Source organism: Epinephelus fuscoguttatus, linkage group LG4 (genome assembly GCF_011397635.1).
Source record: "Epinephelus fuscoguttatus linkage group LG4, E.fuscoguttatus.final_Chr_v1".
NCBI classification, from domain to species: Eukaryota; Metazoa; Chordata; class Actinopteri; order Perciformes; family Serranidae; genus Epinephelus; species Epinephelus fuscoguttatus.
Window position 1 is genome coordinate 12656758 of NC_064755.1, and position 19311 is coordinate 12676068.

The following is a 19311-nucleotide window of genomic DNA, read 5'->3' on the forward strand; positions in this document are numbered from 1 at the left end:
TACAGCGATCACTCTATCTCTTTGGTGTGGACTTCTTCACCATGATAATAATGCCAGGGTCAATAATATCGGAAAATGGCAAAAACGATTAACATTTCAAAGTTCAAGCCGATACAAAAGTGTGCTGGAGGGAAAATGCCAGATAGAGTTCAGTGCTGATGTCAGACGGCGCAGCTTGCACTGTATATCGACCAATCAGTGTGAATATAGCAGATAGCTGTCATGCTGGGGACATCAGGTAAAAATGCAGGAAAAAAGGAAACACATGGAAGATGTGAAACTTTAATAAGAGATAGGTGAGAGGTTATCAGAACAGGAAATCCGTGCAGAAAACCAAACCCCCTCTTAACTAACAAAACCGATGAAATGCAATCGATTCCAGCACAACGTTTTTCAATCGAAACCTGGACTGAAATATGATTCTAATATAAACCAAAGCATGACCTGTGATTTACCTGTGCCTGAAGTGGTAAATGAATGTATGCTGAGTACAGGCCCATTGTCAGGGGGGGTCAAAGGGTACAGATGACCCCCGCCCAAGGCCCAAGGGGGCCCCATGCAAAGGTCAACGTCTGACCCTAGCAACAATTTAATAACTGACTTATAACACTAACAATCCAAGTTATATGTATTTACATGATAAATACATGCATTTACACACATTCTAACTTGTCATGGTATACCTCCCTGATAAACAGTGGGATCCGGGCTCAGTTGCACCAGGCATGACAGACAGAAGCTAGATGTGGCAAAGGTGAGGAGCTAAGCAGACTAGCAAGTAAAACCTGCTGTGGTGGGCTCAGTTTTAAAGTAGGAGTGAAGATACTGCTATCGTATGAAACTAGACGACCTGAGAGATCTATTAGTACAAAGTGTGTCAAGCAACCTTGTTAGGAAGGGGCTAAATAATGCTCCAGAGTCAGAGTCAAATCTTGGTGCATTTGAACATTGCACACTGGGGTCCCTAAACAGCCTTTGGAATCGGATAAATTATGACATTATAAACTATGGATTTGGAAATTGTAACAGATGAAGAGTAAATGTATGTGTTCACTCATGTTTTGACCTTATGATTTAATGCCTGTGGTAACTTCTTCAACCAATGCTTGATTTTACTTTTCTCAAATCATTCATTGGAGGGCATCTTTTCTCTCCGCATTTGGTTTCAAGGTAAAATGAGGACTATGACTAACTGTCACAGGCTCATTTGAAAGAAAAAAATCTCTGCGTTTTGAAATAATTGACTTGACCTTTTGTGCTGTAATCATATTCACGAAATGCATGCAAAACAGAGCCTGGCCTGGATGTGTCTGCAACACTGGATTTGGAAATGGCTGTTAGAGACTCCATATCTGTCACTTCAAAGCTAATATCCAAGAGATTATTATGCCTGGTTGAGTAGAGCATTTTCTTAAACATTTCTTATGTGTAACCCAAACTTCAGAAATAAAGTATGTACCTGTGTAATCACTACAGACCAGCTGTTTCTGGGTCACACATCAGAAACAGGTCAAAGACAGAGTAAGAGTTAAGAAGCCCTGCTGCACTGCATCTGCCCAAGAAGACAGCATCCCGTTCAGGGAGGGAGCATCAGCAGCAAATTGGCTACAGCCCCATTAACCTCTTCACACACTCACAAGCAAACACACACAGAATTAGTTTACTAGGGTACTGGGATACATTGGCCCTCTAGTCTTGATCATAATTAGTTTCCCATGGACCCCCTTTTTATCAGTCTATTTGGGTCGTGGTCAGGGGCTGCACAAAGTGAACTACTTTTCTCTTTTGTTTTCTACCCTGTTTAAAACATTAAAAGCTGATCTCCAGGGGAAAAATTTAGTGGGGCGGTGATGAAAAACAACCCAGTGGTATTGATGAGCTGACCTATATCGACATGGCGCTGCGTAATTGCCACTTCCAATATATAAAGGCTGCATCTTTGAACAGGTTTATCCGCTGGGCTCTGCGTGAAATGAAATATTATGTCGGGATTCTGTAACAACTGGATCAATAAAATATATGGCCGTAAGACATTTTCATTAATAATTAAAGTGTTGTGATAAAACCGTCTTAAGCATCCTAACAGACGATCTAACTTGGTGATGCTGCTTTTACTCTGGGTGTAGCAGCTGAGGGGCAAAGTGCGGTGGTGCGCGTCGGACTTTCTTTGAACTGACAGTAAACCATCACCAAAAGTAACGCCATACTGCACAGAGCTGAATTTATGATGACTTCTGTATTGATATAGAGAGGATGTACATACTGTGCCAAGCTTATGGGAGGACTGGTCACAAACACATGTACGGTGTATTTCTGGACGGGGCAACAAGGAGAGCGATAGGAATTAGGTGATCACAGGCTTGATCTCCGACACGTGCCGTGCCAAAGTGCCAATAAACCAGGAAACTCCCCTGCCTGCTCTGCCGAGCTCGTGCTACAAGCCTTAACAGTAAACTGTAGGATCGTTTCTGTGCGTAAGTGCGCACTGCACCGGTCCGTACGCACTGCTCAATGGATGTCTTCATCCCGCACACCCTCCCACCCAACCTGTCAGGCTGACCGCTGCCTGGTGGCTCTCTATACTCACATCCAAAATAACGGAGATGCCTCTCCGCGGTTCCGGGGCGAAGAACTGCTCCTGAGCCACGGCCACCTCCTCCTTGCTGGAAGCGTACTCCCGGCTGGAGATGTTCTTGTTGTCGCTCATTTTGGTGACGATCCAGCGGACGAGCCCGTCGATTCCACCGGGCTGGGCGCCGCTGTTTCCGGACTGCGCTGCCGTCGCGGACTCGCTGTCCTGACCGGCTACGGGTTTCGGCTGCTCGCGGCTTTCTTGGGCACGAAGTTTGGCTTGTTCTTTGTTAAGCAGTTTGTGGACTCCGTCCCTACAGTAGCGCGCTGCCTGCTCACACATCCTTTTGCTGCGGAGCGCTCATGCTGCGCTCTATGGGGGAGAGAGAGAAGCCCCCACCCCCCACCTCCCCTGTTACATCACAGCACCCACCCCAAAACACACCCACCCATCCTACATATCCCACATAGCTCTAATATCATCTGCCTAACGAAAACTGGTCATTATATTGTCATGGTGGCCGATATGTTTAAGGTTTGGAGAGTTTATAGTGACTTTGTTGCATCTACTGCTTCTCATTGTATTAAAACACTATAAATAGTTCCTCTGGGGTACAGTGTGTTGCCTTTATTTTGTCCTTCTACAATGTAATAATACAGGATATGTTGGTTGTTGTTTTATTATCTTTGGGTGTTGTGAGCAGCCAGGTAACATCCATCTGTTATGTAATAAAGCTTGAGACCATTCAGCTCTAACTGGAGTACTGCAGCATCACTCCTCTTGGGCTCCAGAAGCAAGCTGAGGGCTGTAAAACAAGGGATTACACCCACTTTGTTTCGCCTTTTGTTTAATGTCAGTGCTGTATTTCCCTTCCTTTAAAGACACGTGTGCCACCAGTCTTGTCTGGCTCACTTTGTCCCACTGGGAGGATGAGAGGATTTTCTCTTGGCGTAAGAGGAGCGTCTTTTGAACTGTCAGCCCATCTCCTCATTAGAGGTTCAGGTGTGTATGTATGCGTGTGCATGTGTGTGTGTGATGTGACAAATCTAACCTTTGGTAATAAGCGTCTCCTCCCACTCTGCCCTTTCAGCTGAGCAGCTAGTCTCGCCTGTAATGTGTCATGTGTCTAACAGCACACAGAGTGGTTTGGACAAATTAACCCCAGGTGGAAAGTTGACACTTTACCATGCAGGTTATGAAGATGACCAAAAGGCAAAAAGGTAAGGTGTGTATCCTCCCCATGTACTGGAGCACTAGAATGGTAAACTTACTTGACATGATTGCCCCCATGTGGAAACAAGTGTGCAATGACAGGCATGGCCAGGGTTTTTTCCTGCAGGATTTATTCAGTTGACTGTATTAAAATATTTATGAACACATTTATGACAACTAATTATTTAAACCACATAAACACACACAGGCGATTTTGGCTTTTGACATTAACATTGGAGTTCAGGCATTGAATAAATAACTTGTCAACACATTTAACTGAACACGTTCTTTTGTGTTTGTCTGCATGTGTAAATATCTCTGTCTAAGATGACTCGGGGCGGTAGCCCTTCAGGTAATGGATCCAGGAACAAGGTTTGCTGTGGCCCTCTGAGCGCTGGCTGGTGATTGTCAGCTTTCCAAACCACGGCCCTGGGGAGCCTCCTGGAGGGGCCTCAAAGGATACCAAGATGTTTTTGGTCTTCTTGGAGAGGATGGTGTCCACTCCTTTGACAGTAAAACAGGGGTTGTCCACCTAGAAGCAGAGGAAATAAGGCTCAGGTTAAATCAATTACAGATTTCTAATAAGGTAAAGCAAATTAATCAAACATAAGTATTTTGTGGAAGCTGAAGGTGTGAAGAGACACAGTCTAAACATGAGTATAAAAGCCAGACTGCACCACTCTCTTTACTGTAACTGTTCCAGGCTAAATTTAAAGCTGCTTGCTTCATGCTGGCTGGCGGTGCACCCAGAACTGCCAGCCAGAAAATTGTCTCCATGGATTTCACCAAATGCATTAGCTTTCTGCATAGTGGTTGTATTGGAATGCTATTAATCGCTTTCATTTTCAGTGACACCAATGCTCTGCCGAAAATACCACATTTTTAACTTTTATTCACTCTGGTTGTTCCCTTGGCCTCAGGGCATTACTTCTTTACCTGAAAGGAGAAAGAGGTGGTCTGTAGGAACACATTCTTGAAGGGGATAGGCACGTTGTGACCAGCCATGATGCTAAATGGGCCCTGGGCTTTGGGAGGGCGGCAGATCCCGTGCAAGGGAAAGATGTATTCGTCAGCGGTTCCTGAGGACAGGCTGAGCTGGCCTCTCACTTCCCCCAGCTGATGAGGTTCAAAACAAACCTCCACGCTGGCCTCTGACCCCACCTGGAAACCCGGACAAACACCCACACTCTTGTCTACCATGAAGTCCGGGCAATCAGTCTGCAGGAGAGAGACAACAAGAAGGGGCTCACATGACAGCGAATAAGTTACTGAGATCACACAGGTGTTCCTCCAACATAAATTGAAAAATTAAAATTTTAGTCATCACAACTCTGGAGTCACAAGTGAGATCTGATTTGTCATTATATTTTTCCTCCAATGTAAAGACTACATAATAAATAAAGCAAATATCAGCATGTGAGTCCCACATCACATTTTCTGCAATCACTTTGCAGTTTATACAGTTTATCTGCTGTACATTTTTCTGACTGAAAACAGGATGAAAGGAACTAAATTACATGTCAGAGAGTTCAGACTCCGCCCAACATCCCACTGAAGATCTAAGAAATTAATGGGTCTTTTAAAGATGCTCTCAGCTCCTGAGTTAGTCACCTACGATCATGTCTTCTGTGTGAAGAATACATTGATGACAGCAGTTCATAGCATATTACATGTACACAGAAGCTGTTGTCCGATTATGCAAGAATGCAAAGTACTATTGTTGTTTTATGAATTTAAAGGGCTCTGCAGTCTGGTATAAACAGTAGCTGTGAACATCACTGTCACAAGAATGAAGGATGAACAAACTAGGAGCACATTCTCCTTTTGTGTTGACATGTAAATAAATCTTATTTTCTTACAGTTATGACCCAATAAAGAGCAAATACTCTGTGAAAATGAATTTTAACCACATGGCATTCTGACACCATAACACATCAAAGGCCACCTAAAAAAAGACAAAATTGTCTGATGCTACTATTTTTAAGTCACATGACATAGGTAGGAATTTGGCGTTAACAGCATTGCTAATCTTGAAACCTATTTTTGTTGTACTATGCTGGAGTAGAGTTCACAGAATGAATGTTTAACTGACAAATCTACTACATTGGAATCCATCCCATAATAATCTGTGATGCTTTAATTGTTAATCAGGGATCCCCAACAATGCCAAGTAAATGTGGCCTTCAATACTCTGAACTGAATATGAGGCCAAGAGAGGAACATTTACTCAATTATATTCAGGGCTCTGTCCCTGTCACACTGTAACAAAAACTGACAATGCCAGTGTATAACTGGCATCTTCTAAGGGCAATTGTGCCAATATAAAAACACAACTGTTAAATGTAAACTAAAAACAACACTATTTATTAATATTTTTGAGCTAACTTACGTCCACTCAAGTCTATTCATCGGGCAAACGTCAACTAATTACTGTTTCAAATCATTTAATTTCACTCATCAGGTGAAATATTCACTTACTCATCCACAAGGGATTTATGATACTCTACAAAATGACAGCCTTACTTGATAAAGCTCCTCCAGAGCCACACAACACATCATACAACTGTTTTCACAGGTAGTAAATTGATGTACGTGTAAAACTGTAACAAAAAATGCCCGTATCCATTAGTAAGAGCAAAACTAGCAGAGAAAAGGAAAAGGCAAGAGACAACAGCACATACAGTATCACAAGAACATAACATGCACCTTAAATTTTAAAGTCATTGCAAGACATGCTTAATTTTTTTTTTTTTTTTTACCTTGCACTCAGTTTTGCAGCGGGAGTAATTGATGAACTTAACATGAACAGAGTGGCTGCTGCCCAGAGAAGTGCTGAAGTGGACTGTTTTCGCTGGTGCTGGGGGCAGAGCTCTGAGAAGCAGATCATAGTGGAAGTGGCCCAGATCACTACTACACAGAGTCAGCCGCGCTGTAGTCTCACCTGTACGCAGGGGCAGGTACTCAAATCTCAGAGAACCCTAAAGAGAGGACACACACACACACATATAGAAAAGAAATGTAAAGCTAGAGTGAGTGAGCACACAGCTGTTTTTTTCAGTGCAGGAGTAGATGCACCGAGCACCCACCTTGGACTGTCCTGGCACTGTGTGCTGAGATGGAGCACTGATGTCAGAGCATTTACACTCAGTGCTGAGGCAGGTAGCTGTGGTCAGGGGGTTCTCCACCTCTATGGTGGCCGAGGCCATCTGACGGACAGCTGTCACCAGCTCTATGGTGGACAGGACTCCGGGAGGTGTGGCCTCGAAGTTAACAAGGTAGAACAAGTACTCACCCGACACTTCATTGCGAAATGTCACCTGAAGAGAAGGGTTAAAAGGTGATGTGAGGACAAGGCTCAGAAATACACTGAAATATATATATTCGTCTCGCAACATATTCAGAATGTGAGTGTGATCAAACCTTGGTGTTGAAGTGCCCCTCTTTGTATGTAAAGAAAGACATCTTGTAGTCTCTCTTGGCCAAAGCAGGGACATCGATGTATTCGAGACCCTTGAGGGACACTGTAGCATCTGGCTTGTCAGGTTTCAGGATCTCTATCAGCACACGGAACCTGAGCACACAGAAACACTCATGACTCTACTGTACAACTGTCCTAACAGGGTTTGTGTATTTCTCCTTGTTACATTTCATCTGTTATACACAGTGTTCCCATTTTGCATTTTTGATACAAAGCAAGAGGTTTTGCAAATAACAGGGATAAGATTTCCTCCATTTCACTTTTTACATTGATGATTGAAATTTTAAAAACATATTTTTTAAGGAGCATTGGGTGCGTCCATGAAGTGATGCAAAATATTGCACTTTAATCACTTACATGGCGAATACAGTCCTTTAACCTTCATCCTCATTTCATTTCATTTATTTTATTTAAAGCCTCAGCCAGGAAACACATTGAGGGAGAACCCTCATTTTCAATGTTGCTGAGGTACACACAGCATACACAACTTAAAACAAACAGCAATACAAGAAGAAGGGTTTTTCAATGTAAAGCCAAATAAACAAACAAATACTAAAAACGATGACAGTTACAATCATTAAGGTTACCAATTAAACCTTGAAACTCTCTCAGTGGTAATAATGAAATTAGCTTAAGGTTTTTTTGAAGCGTATTCCAAGAACATGGGGCACAGTAAGAAAAGGGTGATCTTTGCAGCGCTGTATGAATTTTTTTGGCACACACAGGGTGAGCCATGTCTGTGAGCAGGTACAATGGCTGCCAATACTCCAAGGAAGAATAGCTGGGAGATGGAGGGGGAGCTATCATAAAAGAGCTATATAGATTAATAATAATAAATGCTTATCCTTCCTCACTGAAAGAGCAGGCAAGCCAGTTTTTTGGTAAAATAGACAATGGCGTTTCCCGTAACTATCTCCAGTGATGAATCATATGGCTGAGTGATATACTACATCTAAATGTTGGGGAGTAGAACTGGACGCTCGCCCATAAATAACATCTCTGTTATCCAATACAGAGAGGAAAACGACTTCTTTTTGTAGTGAATAATGGAAAGCAAGATATATTTTGAAAAAGAGAGGCAAATTTTGCTCTCAACTTTGACTGCAATATATCAGAACGGACTTTAGCACGTTTTTCATCAACCCAAATGCCAAGATATTTTTAATATTGCACTCTCTCTATTATGGTGTTACTAGCAGAACAAATTTCAAAACTACCATAGTCAATATTTCTTGCATTTGAAAACAAGATTGATTTAGTCTTTAAACAGTTTAGGACCAGTTCCAAATTATATCTGTGTTTCTGAAGGAGGTTAAACGATAGCTGTAGATTAAGGATGGCATCATGAATAGAGTCTACGCAAGAATAAAGGACAGTGTCGTCTGCGTAAAAATGGAAATTATACTTGTACAATGAAGACGTTATATTGTTGATATAAATAGTGAATAGTAATACCAACATATTTAACACGCAATGGCTACCAACTGGGGTTCCTAGGGGCCCCAACAATTAACTACTATAAGAAACAACCATCATAGCAAAGTGTGTTTATTTCTTCTCAAACCATCATTAGTAAAGTAATTAATGTCATCTGACAAAAAAAGATTATTATTATTTTAAATTGCATACTGTGTAAAACAAAAACATATACTTTTTTTAATACAAAAAAAGTATATTTTTTTATGTTTTTTTTTACAAGTTAATTTATCATCCACTGACTTTGGTATACTTAATTTTTCAGTGATTTCAAGTAAACATGATTTGTGATATATATACATATATATCATCATATCATCATATATATATATATATATATATATATATATATATATATATATATGATCATTGTTTAGCTGTTTAATATTTACTCTTTTGGTTCCCTCTCACCGCTCTAATAGTGTCATGTTTCAACCATAGCAGAAGCTGTTTTCAGAAAAAAAGCTTTAAAAACTCACTACACTACCTGCCTAGCATAAAATGGCAGAGAGATGTAGTTAGTGATTAGCTGGTGCACATAGATAAGAGTATTTTGCAGCTAAGCAGACAGACATTTCTCTCAGGAGTTGGTAGAGACCAAAAACAGAGTTAAAAGGAAGTGAATATAGGACTTACATTCATCAAGTGGACAGAAAATGAATACTAATGTTGCACTGTAACTGCTGGATGTGTAAATAAGCAACTATTTGCTAACAGGTGTGCCATACCAACTTAAAGGTAATATGTCAATGTGTTCAACTTGTTTCTGCTGACCCCATGTGGAGAAAAAACAACTTATTGTATTTGGGTGATATGGGTTCAGGTACTGGTGGTTTAAAGGTGTGAGTGTATGTGTATGTTGATATGTGCTTTACCGCTGTTGCTTGGAGAGCCAGTTGTACACAGGGAGCACCTCTGTGTGATGACTCTTGGCAGGCAGTTTGTGCACAATGGTGTCCTCTGCCTTGGGAGGTTCAGCAGTTCCCTGCAGAGAGTACAGCATTCCTGTCCCATCAGGAAAGGAGAAAAAGACTGATCCCTGAGGAAAAAAGGAGAGATAAGTTAATGTCTGAGATTAAGTTAATATCACACTTCATTGCTTACACTGTCTGTTTTGTTATATAAAAAATACATTGCACTGCACAAAATAATCTACAAATAAATAACAGATTGTGTTAAAACTTTAGTGCTCCTCTACCAGGTGTTTCTTTCCATCAGCAGTCATGGACAGCGGTCGGTAGGTGACCTTATATGTTTTGTTTTGGAGGGGTTCAAGGATCACAGAGGGCGCAGCACTCCATTGTTCGCCCTCTATGACAGGTTTGATGCTGCAGTGCTGGTTTGTGGGGTTGGACACGGGCAGGGTCTGGGTGTGAGAGCCACGTACTGGGCAAACAAAATTCACCACCTAGAGACAAGCAGTCAGAAGGAGGTAAGAGTTCTGCAATAGGTAGTACAAAGGCAGTTACAGTAAAGATGATATCTGTCACTGAAAGCATTACCAAAAAGACCTACTGTATTAATCACCTTTAGCTTGTTCTAATTCCAGTAGAAAACATACATACACATTTTCTAAAGCCTTTTGTCAGGCATTAGTAACTCATCAGCTAATTGAAACCGACTGAAAGCTTTTCCAAATTTTCATTGCTCTTTAGTCTGTCAGCAATTCTTCCTGTTCCAAAACGGAGCTGAATCAATGTCTCACATTATCTGATGCTGGCCTTTAACAGCCCCTACAATGAGAGGCTAAACTGTTGACGAGGCAGCTTTTAGCTTTTATGCCTACTGGAGAAACCTCAAAATCATTATCCTAATACAAATTTACTATTTTTTTAAGTGTAAAACCCTTTTAGTTACATTGGGTTGTAATATAAATCAAATGTGATTATTAATATGGTTGGCCAGTGAAGACTGTTCGTCTGTACATAAGGCAGCATGCCTGTTATAGAAACCTTTCTATGAAAACAGGTACTGCAAAGATACAGAGCATAAGAATAATGTGATACTATATTGAGTGTCTTGTGGAAGACTGTAGATCAAGGTTGGATAAAGTAGAACATCCCTGTTGCTGGTAGTGACTATTTTAGGAAAAAAGTTAGTTAAGATGGAAATTATTTTTTTGAAATGTGGTTGTAAGAGGTAGCGAGAGAGAGTTTGAAGAGGCAGACAGGAGTAACAACTGGCACCCAGTAGCGTAGCAGGTAGGGCAGGCATCCCGTCTATGAAGGTAACGTCCTTACTGCAGTGGCCGCAGGCTCAATTCCAGCCTATGGCCCCACTGATCATGGATAAGAACCTCATGCAAACCCCCTTCACAAGATCCGAACTATCCGTTTATGCCCAGTTAGTTTTGTCAGCCTGTCATGCCAGCTATTGTTTCTTTTGCACCATCAAAGAAAAGAATATACTCTTAGTTTGTTATATTAACTACATATAATAAATATCACCTACATGTCTTTACATTATAATGGTAATCATACTAAAATACAACCATGGGGAGATATATATAACTCAAGAAAATGTAATGTAAATATGTAAGCCACCTTATTTTGACTTGTAGCTGCAGTGCTGCTAGAACACACACAGATGCATCATTTGCCCCACTGTTCATCAGATACAAACCCCCCAATGAGCAAATGTCCCATGATTTAATGTGTATTTTTTTTTAACTTCACAAGTGAACGTTGTATATAAAAGTACATCAATCAAACCTCTTTGCTTGTAGATGCTACGATGCAGGAGCCTGTTACAGTAAGAGTGATGGTTGAGGAGGAGCCCTCCACACAGCAAGACAAGTTCTCATATCTTATGTCAGCAATCAGTTCCACCGGGGCAAAAGTCACTTCAAAAGGAACCTCCATGCCTGGACAGATATAGCCTTTAGCTGGTGTGATGGACAACTCTGAAGGAAAATTCTCTGTTTTCCACTGGAACCTGGTCACGAGTTAGACAGATACATAAAAACAAAAAACAATTGGAAATAAATTCATCCAGAATAAGGCCCGAGTTCCAAAAGCAAACTACTACACAATCTATGTCCTCATAACATCAAAGTTAATGGAAAATTTAGTATTTTACCATAGTATAAAGTATTTTTCAACCAGGACCCTATTTTCTTGTGTTTTTATGTTCAGGTGACTAATGGAGGCAACAATTTTTGAGACTGGTCCAGTATTGAGCAAGAACACTGCAGCCAGCAGCCACAAAACTGCCCTCTCAGGGCAGTAGTGCACAGTCAATGTACGTCCACTTTAAGTTTTTTTTGTTTGTTTTTTTGGCCACTGACAGGCTCAGATTGTTATTACAAACATCTGACAAAAAATGAAACGTTTTTCTCTTGAAAATTCAGTTATTCACTTGATGCCGTCAGTTTGTTACTGTCTTCCTGCAATAACTCAACTTGTGAGACTTAAGAATGAGACTTCTTCAACGAGACTTGGTTACACTCAAAAATAAACGGAACGGATAAAGCAAGAAATAAAGAAAAACATTTTATTGTTTTTTTTTATTGTAATAACAATCTCAGTCTGTGAGTGGCAAAACAAGCACTTTTATTGGACCTAAATTGACAGTGAACTATTGTCTTGAGTGGTTATATTGCAGCCTGTTTAATAGCTGCCGGCAGCAGCGCTCTTGCTCTATACTGGACTGGTTAAAAAAGTTTTTGTCCACATTAGTCACGTAGACACAAAACTCTGGATTAAGTAGAGTGCAGGCTGAAAAATACCAAAGTTTCCCTTTAAAGAGAGCTGATAAAGCCAGTCTTCTTAATCTTTGTTGAATTACACAATAATCTGTACACTCCAATAAAAAGTAGTAACTCTATAAAGGCTGTCTTAATAAGTGTGCGCACACATCTGTGTTTGATTGTATATGGATGTGTATGTTTGTCTGTTTCTATTGCAGTTTGTCTTTATTAGGTTTTTATATTATTAAATGTTGTGGCTTCTAGTTTCCCGGCGTGGCGTAGAGTTCAAATGAAGTTTTTCCAAACAAGTTTTTATGTCGGGGCTTCATGACACTTGGATCACTACAGATGAGCAATATGGAGATATTCTGTTCTGATATTCATTAGGTGGAGTTTTGTTGCTAGCCCCATCTCCACAAGGGATGTGAGGACTCTAAAACTTCACCTGAGCCTCCCTTGGCATATGGGTGAGTAGATAATGGCTGAATTTTCATTTTTGGATGCACTATCCCTTTAAATATGTAAATGACTTAAAATGCCCATCCCTAATATCTAACCTTACCTGGCACCAATGTCCCCAGTGTTCACCATGACAATTCTCTTGCTAGCTTGGCAGCGCTGGACAACAGCTCCAAAGGCAAGGTGATCCTGGTTAAGCTGGATCTCCACACCCTGAAAGTTAAAATCACAACTAGTGGTTAACATGACTTTATCCAAAGTACAGAACAGACAAACATTGTGTCATTCATCACACACAGAGTACATCAGCAAACTTACTTCGGAATAGACGGACAGGATAGTTAAACGCTTGTCACGGCAAGCGAATACATCAAGAAAGGTCATCATTATCACCAGCCTTGTAAAATGAAAGCCTACCTGGCAGCAGCCTTGGATGGTCAGCAGGGGGTGTAACAGGCCTAGTAACTCCGCCTGCAGCTCAGCTGAGAAGGGAGGCATGTGCTGACGAGGTGAGAACTGGATCTCAACAACACATGAGCCACCACTGGCTTTCAGGTTCAGCTCACCTGCTGGACTGAATGACAGATCCTGGAGGAGGAGGTGGGGGAAGAGAAGAATATTCAGTGTTGCTTGTGTAGACCAATCTTTATCTATGTGTGTGTGTTTGTGTGTGCATGTGCGTTCCCTACCCTTGGGTCCAGTTGTGTGTTTGTGTTAAGCAGCAGAGTAAAGGAAAGGTCAAGAGGGCTGCGGTTGACCAGAACCACTTGTTTTTTCACCTTCTGACCCAACATCAGAGAGCCCAGTTTCACTTTCCTCTGCCTGGGGTCCTCCACCTCCAGCTGGGACACAATCATACATATACAGATTAAATACTTAAGATTTTGTTAAATAAATAGTCAAATGGATAAGAGTAGTGGAGCCTATTTATTTCTGGGGAAACTCAGTCTCAGGGAATGTTCTTGAAGAGGGAGTTTTTTTAAAATCTTCTATCACTAAAGTGATTATCTGATTTGATTTTTTAACATTATATATATTCAGGGACGTTTAGATAGAAGTAAACAAGCCATAGCAGTTGCTTTCTAATCCAGGTGGGAATCTCTTACTAGGAGATAGGTATTCCATTCACAACAGCAAGAAGGAGCATTCCTAAGATGCATTTTAAAGGCCCAGTGAGTAGGATTTATGGAAAAAAAATATGCAGAAATGGAATAAAATATTCATAAACAGTTTTCATTTGTTTTATAACAGCAGAAACCAGGAATCGCGTTTCCGTCACCTTAGAATGAGCAGTTTATATCTAAATACAACGAGAGTCCGCCATGTAGTTTCTACAGCAACACGCAGGCTCTAGATAGAGCCATTTCACATTAGCCACCACAGTTCTCTTACTCAATTGGCAGACAGGAGAGGTCTGCACATGTCTACAACATCACCACTAGATGCCACTAAAACCTTTAAACCAGACATTTAACAAGTTATTGAATCCGAAATCTGTGAACTTTTCTTAAGAAATGCATAGTCTGTAGAATGTCATAAAACTATGAAACGTGAAATGTACAAATACATACATTCTGTTCTTTTTCATAAAAAGAACAGAATTTAGAAATCCAAGTAATAAAATAAACGTGTTAAATGCTAACTGCAAGCAACTGCATTCTAGTGCACAGCTTCTGTGGGTTCAGTGTTTTCAGTCACTGTAATCTAAGCAGTGATTTGGGTTAGTTACTCATCACATGTTTAATCTCTGTCCCAGTCTTGTGTTGAAGTCTGTTCACTTTTAAAGAGTGTCTAGATTCACACTCTCTTCTTTCTCACCTTTATCTTGACGCCTTGCCCTAATATGTCCACATGTTTCTTGACACAGCCGTTTAAGATGAAGGTGAGTTTTTCATGGTAACGACATGCCTCGCGAGGATAGAACTTGACTGGTGCCTCCATCACAGCACCAGGGGACAAAATACCTGGATGGAAGTCCATCTCTAGGTAAGAGGTGTTTGTGAACTGGCAGTGGACACTGAGGAGAGAGTAGGAGAGCACAAGAGTTGTTTTTTTTTTTAATTGGATTGATAATAACACAACAGTTAAGTCAATTAAAAGCAAGTCTAAAATAAAGAGTTTTTTAAGGTAACTTTTAAAGAAGACAATGTGTTAGCTTTCCTGATCTCCAGCGGCAGGTCATTCCACAACTGAGTGGCCCAAAGAGAGAAGGCCCAGTCATCTTTAGTTTTAAGGCCTGATCTTGGAATGGCCAGGAGTGACCTACATGATTGTCAGTTGTATTCAGGCTTGTAGGAGGTCAGCTATATATTCTAAAGCGACCCATCTAGGAGCCTTAAAAGTGGTAATTTAATTTTTAAAATCCATTCTTAGATGGACTGGAAGTCAATGAAGTGATTTTAAAACAGGTATGATGTCTTCTCTCCTGTTGGACATGGTTATGAATCTGACTGCTGCATTTTGAATCACCTCAAGTTTATTGAAGTTTTGTTTTGTGACACACGAGAAGAGTGCATTGCAGTCATCTAAACGGGATGAAATGAATGTATGCATTACTGTTTCTAAATCTTTGACAGATAAAAACGACCAGATTTGAAAAAAAAAAATTCTCAACAGGAAAAACATGATTGGATAACAGAATAAATATGCTGGTCAAAGTTGTCAAAGATAATACCAAAGTTTCTGCAAGAGGGGAACAAGATGGGAAAAATGAGTGGAGGTATGATAACGATCTTGGGTTTGTCTGAGTTGAATTGTGGAAAGTTAACTCCATCCAGTGGTTGATATCGGCAATGCACATATGGAGTTTTTTTAATTGACTGGTATTACTGGTGTCAAATGAAAGATATAATTGTGTATCATTGGCATAGAAATGATAACTGCTATTAAGTGGAAGCATGTAAATAGAAAATAGCAAGGGCTAAAGAATGGATTCCTGTGGAACTCCATATTGTGGTGGTACTGAAGCTGATTGCTAATTTCCAATTTTCACACAAAATGACCTTCCTGAACGATAAGAACAGAACTAATCTAAAACCAAACCTGGGATTCCAAAACAATTTTGAAGACGTTCAATTAAAAAACTATGATTTACAGAGTCAAAAGCCACAGACAGATCCAACCGGAGTAAAACAGTGTGTTGATCAAAGTTAGCTGCTAAAAGAAGATCATTAAAAACCCTGAGAAGAGACGTTTCTGTGTTATGACCTGCTCTTAAACCCGACTGAAATTTCTCAAAAAGACCATTACCATTCATAAAAGAATAAAAACATTTCTTTATGCAGTAAACACCTTTACCTGATACATGGAGAAAAACAGACTGACACACTTAATTACCTGATGTCTCTTTCGCCTTTGTTTCTGATCACTAGAGTCTGGGAAGCTGGCACCATGCCCGAAGTGTACAGGAAGCACTTGCCGAAGTTGTATTTGGTGAAGGAGAATTGAAGGCCAGGTGCTACAGCCCTGCCTTCAACGGCAAATGTAAATGTTGGCCCATGCTTTACCTGACAAGTTGAAACAAGAGAGAGAAGGACAGGAGAGAGGATGGAGTACACCAAGAAAGAATGAATGAAGAAAGTTTACACAACGGTTTTAACACAAAATCCACCAAATTAAATATCTTTATGGTGTGACATGAAAAAAATATCAACAATTTTTTTGTATCCTTTTTTATACATTCTTTTCAATAAATGTTGTAGATGTTGACTCCCTTTTAGAGTTTACCAACAATATAATGGAAATCTAGTCGAATACATTATTGAATAATATACTTTGGCAATAGTCTCAGTATTTGTCTCTAAAAATGAAGAGAAAATACAAGTAGATTTAGTTTTTATGCTTCAGTAGACTATCACTTCTTGGTCAACTCATTAAGGTGTTTTCACCACTCTTAACAGAACATGGAAACAACAGCATGGATTAAGCCTTTATTAATGTTTATAGATTATTTATGACTATTCACTATATTTGTTTTCTTGTCAGTGCAGAATGAGGGGAACTAACTTGCTGATCTTTCAAAGCACTGCTACTTCTGCAAAAACCCTCATGCATCTCCCTGATGTGGAGCAAGCAAGCAAACTCTGGAAGATGGAGCGCAAAAAAGTATCCAAGTATACTAGGAGTGGGAATTACATTCAGAGAGCCTATCGAGCCTTAAGCTCGATAGAGTGTCTACTCACTCACACTTCGCGTTGCATCCACGAAAGGGTGTCACATAGGAAATAAGAGAGTTCAGCATCTCACCTTGATACTCAGTCTGACATCCTGGAGGTTACAAATGCTCCGTGGACCAAAGAAGAGTGAAGACTGCAGCTGCTCTCCAGCCTCAATAGTAGCATTTTGTGGTTGTACTTGCAAGTGTTGCAGCAACTCATTGGGACCTGTTAGGTCCAAGTTCACTTCCAGGCTGAATCTTGCCAGATTGGATACCAGGAAATTAAAGGTGGATCGCTCCGAAATCCCCACCTGTAAACAGTGTAAACACAGACAGATGCAGGAAGATGACTGTCATGTTTAAACCTCACACACATTGAGGCATGTTCCTCTAAATATTTGTGACTGCTATGCCGACCTGTCCAAAGTCCAGAGTGTCTTGTTGGTTAGGCTTGATCTCCCTGAGGCCTCTGTCTGGGTTCTCAACTTGAACAGAAGCCCTCAAGCAGAAACAATCAGCCTTAACTGTGAGTGTGAGTGGCTCTGACTTCGTCTTCACCCTCAGGACCAATCTGAAGCTCACATAGCCGTCCCAGCAAGGCATGAGGGACACTGACAGTGGCAACCTGCACCAAGGAGTTCACAACAATTGACAGATATATTGCTGGAGTTTCTACAGTATGTGCTGTAATACAACAAAAAACTTCCTCACAAAGCTTTAATATCTGCCATTTTAACGACTTCATGCCAGATAAACAGTGCACCATGCACAAAGCAGAGATTTTTTTCTTTCAAAATAACTGACACTTAAACATTATTACACTTCAAAATAGCATATTGCATTTTTGGATTGAAGTCTTTACATGTAGCTAGTGAATGTTATAGTGTCACTAACCTGTCTTTGGGTGCCACTGTGCCAGTCATGGGCTGCACAATGAGGCTGGACTGCTGGTCATCACCAAGAAGAGATGACTGTACAACAGCGAAACTGAAAGTCTCCTGCTCTCCATTCACCAGATCAACAGTCTGTTCCACTTTGCGACCTGACACACACACACACACACACACACACACACACACACACACACACACACACACACACACATTTACACTTCATTTAGAACAAGAATCTTTGTTACAGTTGACCACAGCATTCCTTATCCTTAAACCCAACCTCAACCAATGTAGCTACAATGTAGCTGCCTTTAACCCTCATTTAAACCCCCTTCAAAATAGATCTTGACCAGAAAACCATGTCTAAGTGCCTTGAAAAACTGAGGGTCACCTCAGAGATTCACAAAGAGGTGTCAGTTGTTTAAACTCCTCACATTAGCAGTTTTACAGGTTTATACCATATAATATTACTAAAGTAGAGGCCAGTAATTAGATTCAACCAATGACCTAGGCAGTGTTTTACAGATGTAGTGGAAACAGGCCAATATGTCTTCAACAGGATGTATTTGTACATGTAATTATATTCATCAATGTCTAAAAATGACTAATAAATGTGAACATGACCACTATGACCCTAGAGATTTAAAGGGATAGTTCAGATCTTATGATGTGGGGTTATTTGAGGTACTTCTCCATAGTCAGTGTATTACATGCAGTAAATGTTGCAAGCTAAGCAATGTATGCTGTTTGGGGTTCGACAACAAAACCTACTTTAGCCACCTAAAATAAGTCCCACCTAAAAAGTTTTATATCAGTTTAAGTGTAGGCTATATTTTGAATATTTTCACTACTTTATCTTGCTGTCAGACATTGATTTCCAACACCGAACTGAGGCCGTCAAAATGCTCACTTCAAAGCCACAGTCCATTGCAAAAACCAGTCATTTAACATTGCCATACACAGGAGCTGCCAGCTTACCACCACTTCGATGAGTTAGTTTGTGTTATTGTGTGACTTTGGCATTTAAAATAATTGGTTTGGATTCACCAAAGTCACATAACACAAACAAGTTGATTGAGGCAGTGGTAAAAACCAGCAGCTGCCATTTTCAATCAGCCAAAATTATTGTTTCTGTCAGTGGATGGATTTTTTTTTTTTACAAGAGCATCGATGGGGGAGCTGAAGTGACCTTTGATGAGCTCCTGGTAGAACTTAAGGCTTCATCATCTGAACAAGCAGTATATGCCAAGGTAAAGCAGAGAAAACACTCGAATGATGTTCGCTTAAACTGGTATAGACTTTTTTTAGGGGGCCAAAATACATTTTGCGGCTGCCCTCCTGTCCACAGCAGTCAATTGCTTAGCTTTTGTGTTGATA

At 40.5% G+C, this 19311-nt stretch overlaps 2 protein-coding genes across 3 annotated transcripts in view; both read right to left on the reverse strand.

The window, feature by feature from the left end:
- necab2 (N-terminal EF-hand calcium binding protein 2) overlaps positions 1-2982 on the reverse strand; it is a 178327-nt gene extending 175345 nt beyond the window's left edge. For both annotated transcript variants that reach the window (XM_049575053.1, XM_049575052.1), the window contains exon 1: positions 2588-2982. In XM_049575053.1, coding sequence (XP_049431010.1) covers positions 2588-2914 — 327 coding nt within the window. In that variant the 5' untranslated portion in view covers positions 2915-2982. The remainder of the gene's footprint in view (positions 1-2587) is intronic.
- Positions 2983-3899: 917 nt separating this feature from the next.
- Positions 3900-19311, reverse strand: part of hydin (HYDIN axonemal central pair apparatus protein) — a 119118-nt gene continuing 103706 nt past the window's right edge. The window contains exons 80-95 of the mRNA XM_049573961.1: positions 17936-18083; positions 17459-17666; positions 17131-17352; positions 16222-16391; positions 14704-14902; positions 13575-13727; positions 13303-13473; positions 12989-13098; positions 11450-11672; positions 9937-10146; positions 9614-9777; positions 7205-7355; positions 6871-7101; positions 6544-6762; positions 4721-5002; positions 3900-4316 (exon numbers count right to left, since the gene is read on the reverse strand). Of these exons, the coding sequence (XP_049429918.1) occupies positions 4107-4316; positions 4721-5002; positions 6544-6762; positions 6871-7101; positions 7205-7355; positions 9614-9777; positions 9937-10146; positions 11450-11672; positions 12989-13098; positions 13303-13473; positions 13575-13727; positions 14704-14902; positions 16222-16391; positions 17131-17352; positions 17459-17666; positions 17936-18083 (3071 nt within the window). The 3' untranslated portion in view covers positions 3900-4106. The remainder of the gene's footprint in view (positions 4317-4720; positions 5003-6543; positions 6763-6870; positions 7102-7204; positions 7356-9613; positions 9778-9936; positions 10147-11449; positions 11673-12988; positions 13099-13302; positions 13474-13574; positions 13728-14703; positions 14903-16221; positions 16392-17130; positions 17353-17458; positions 17667-17935; positions 18084-19311) is intronic.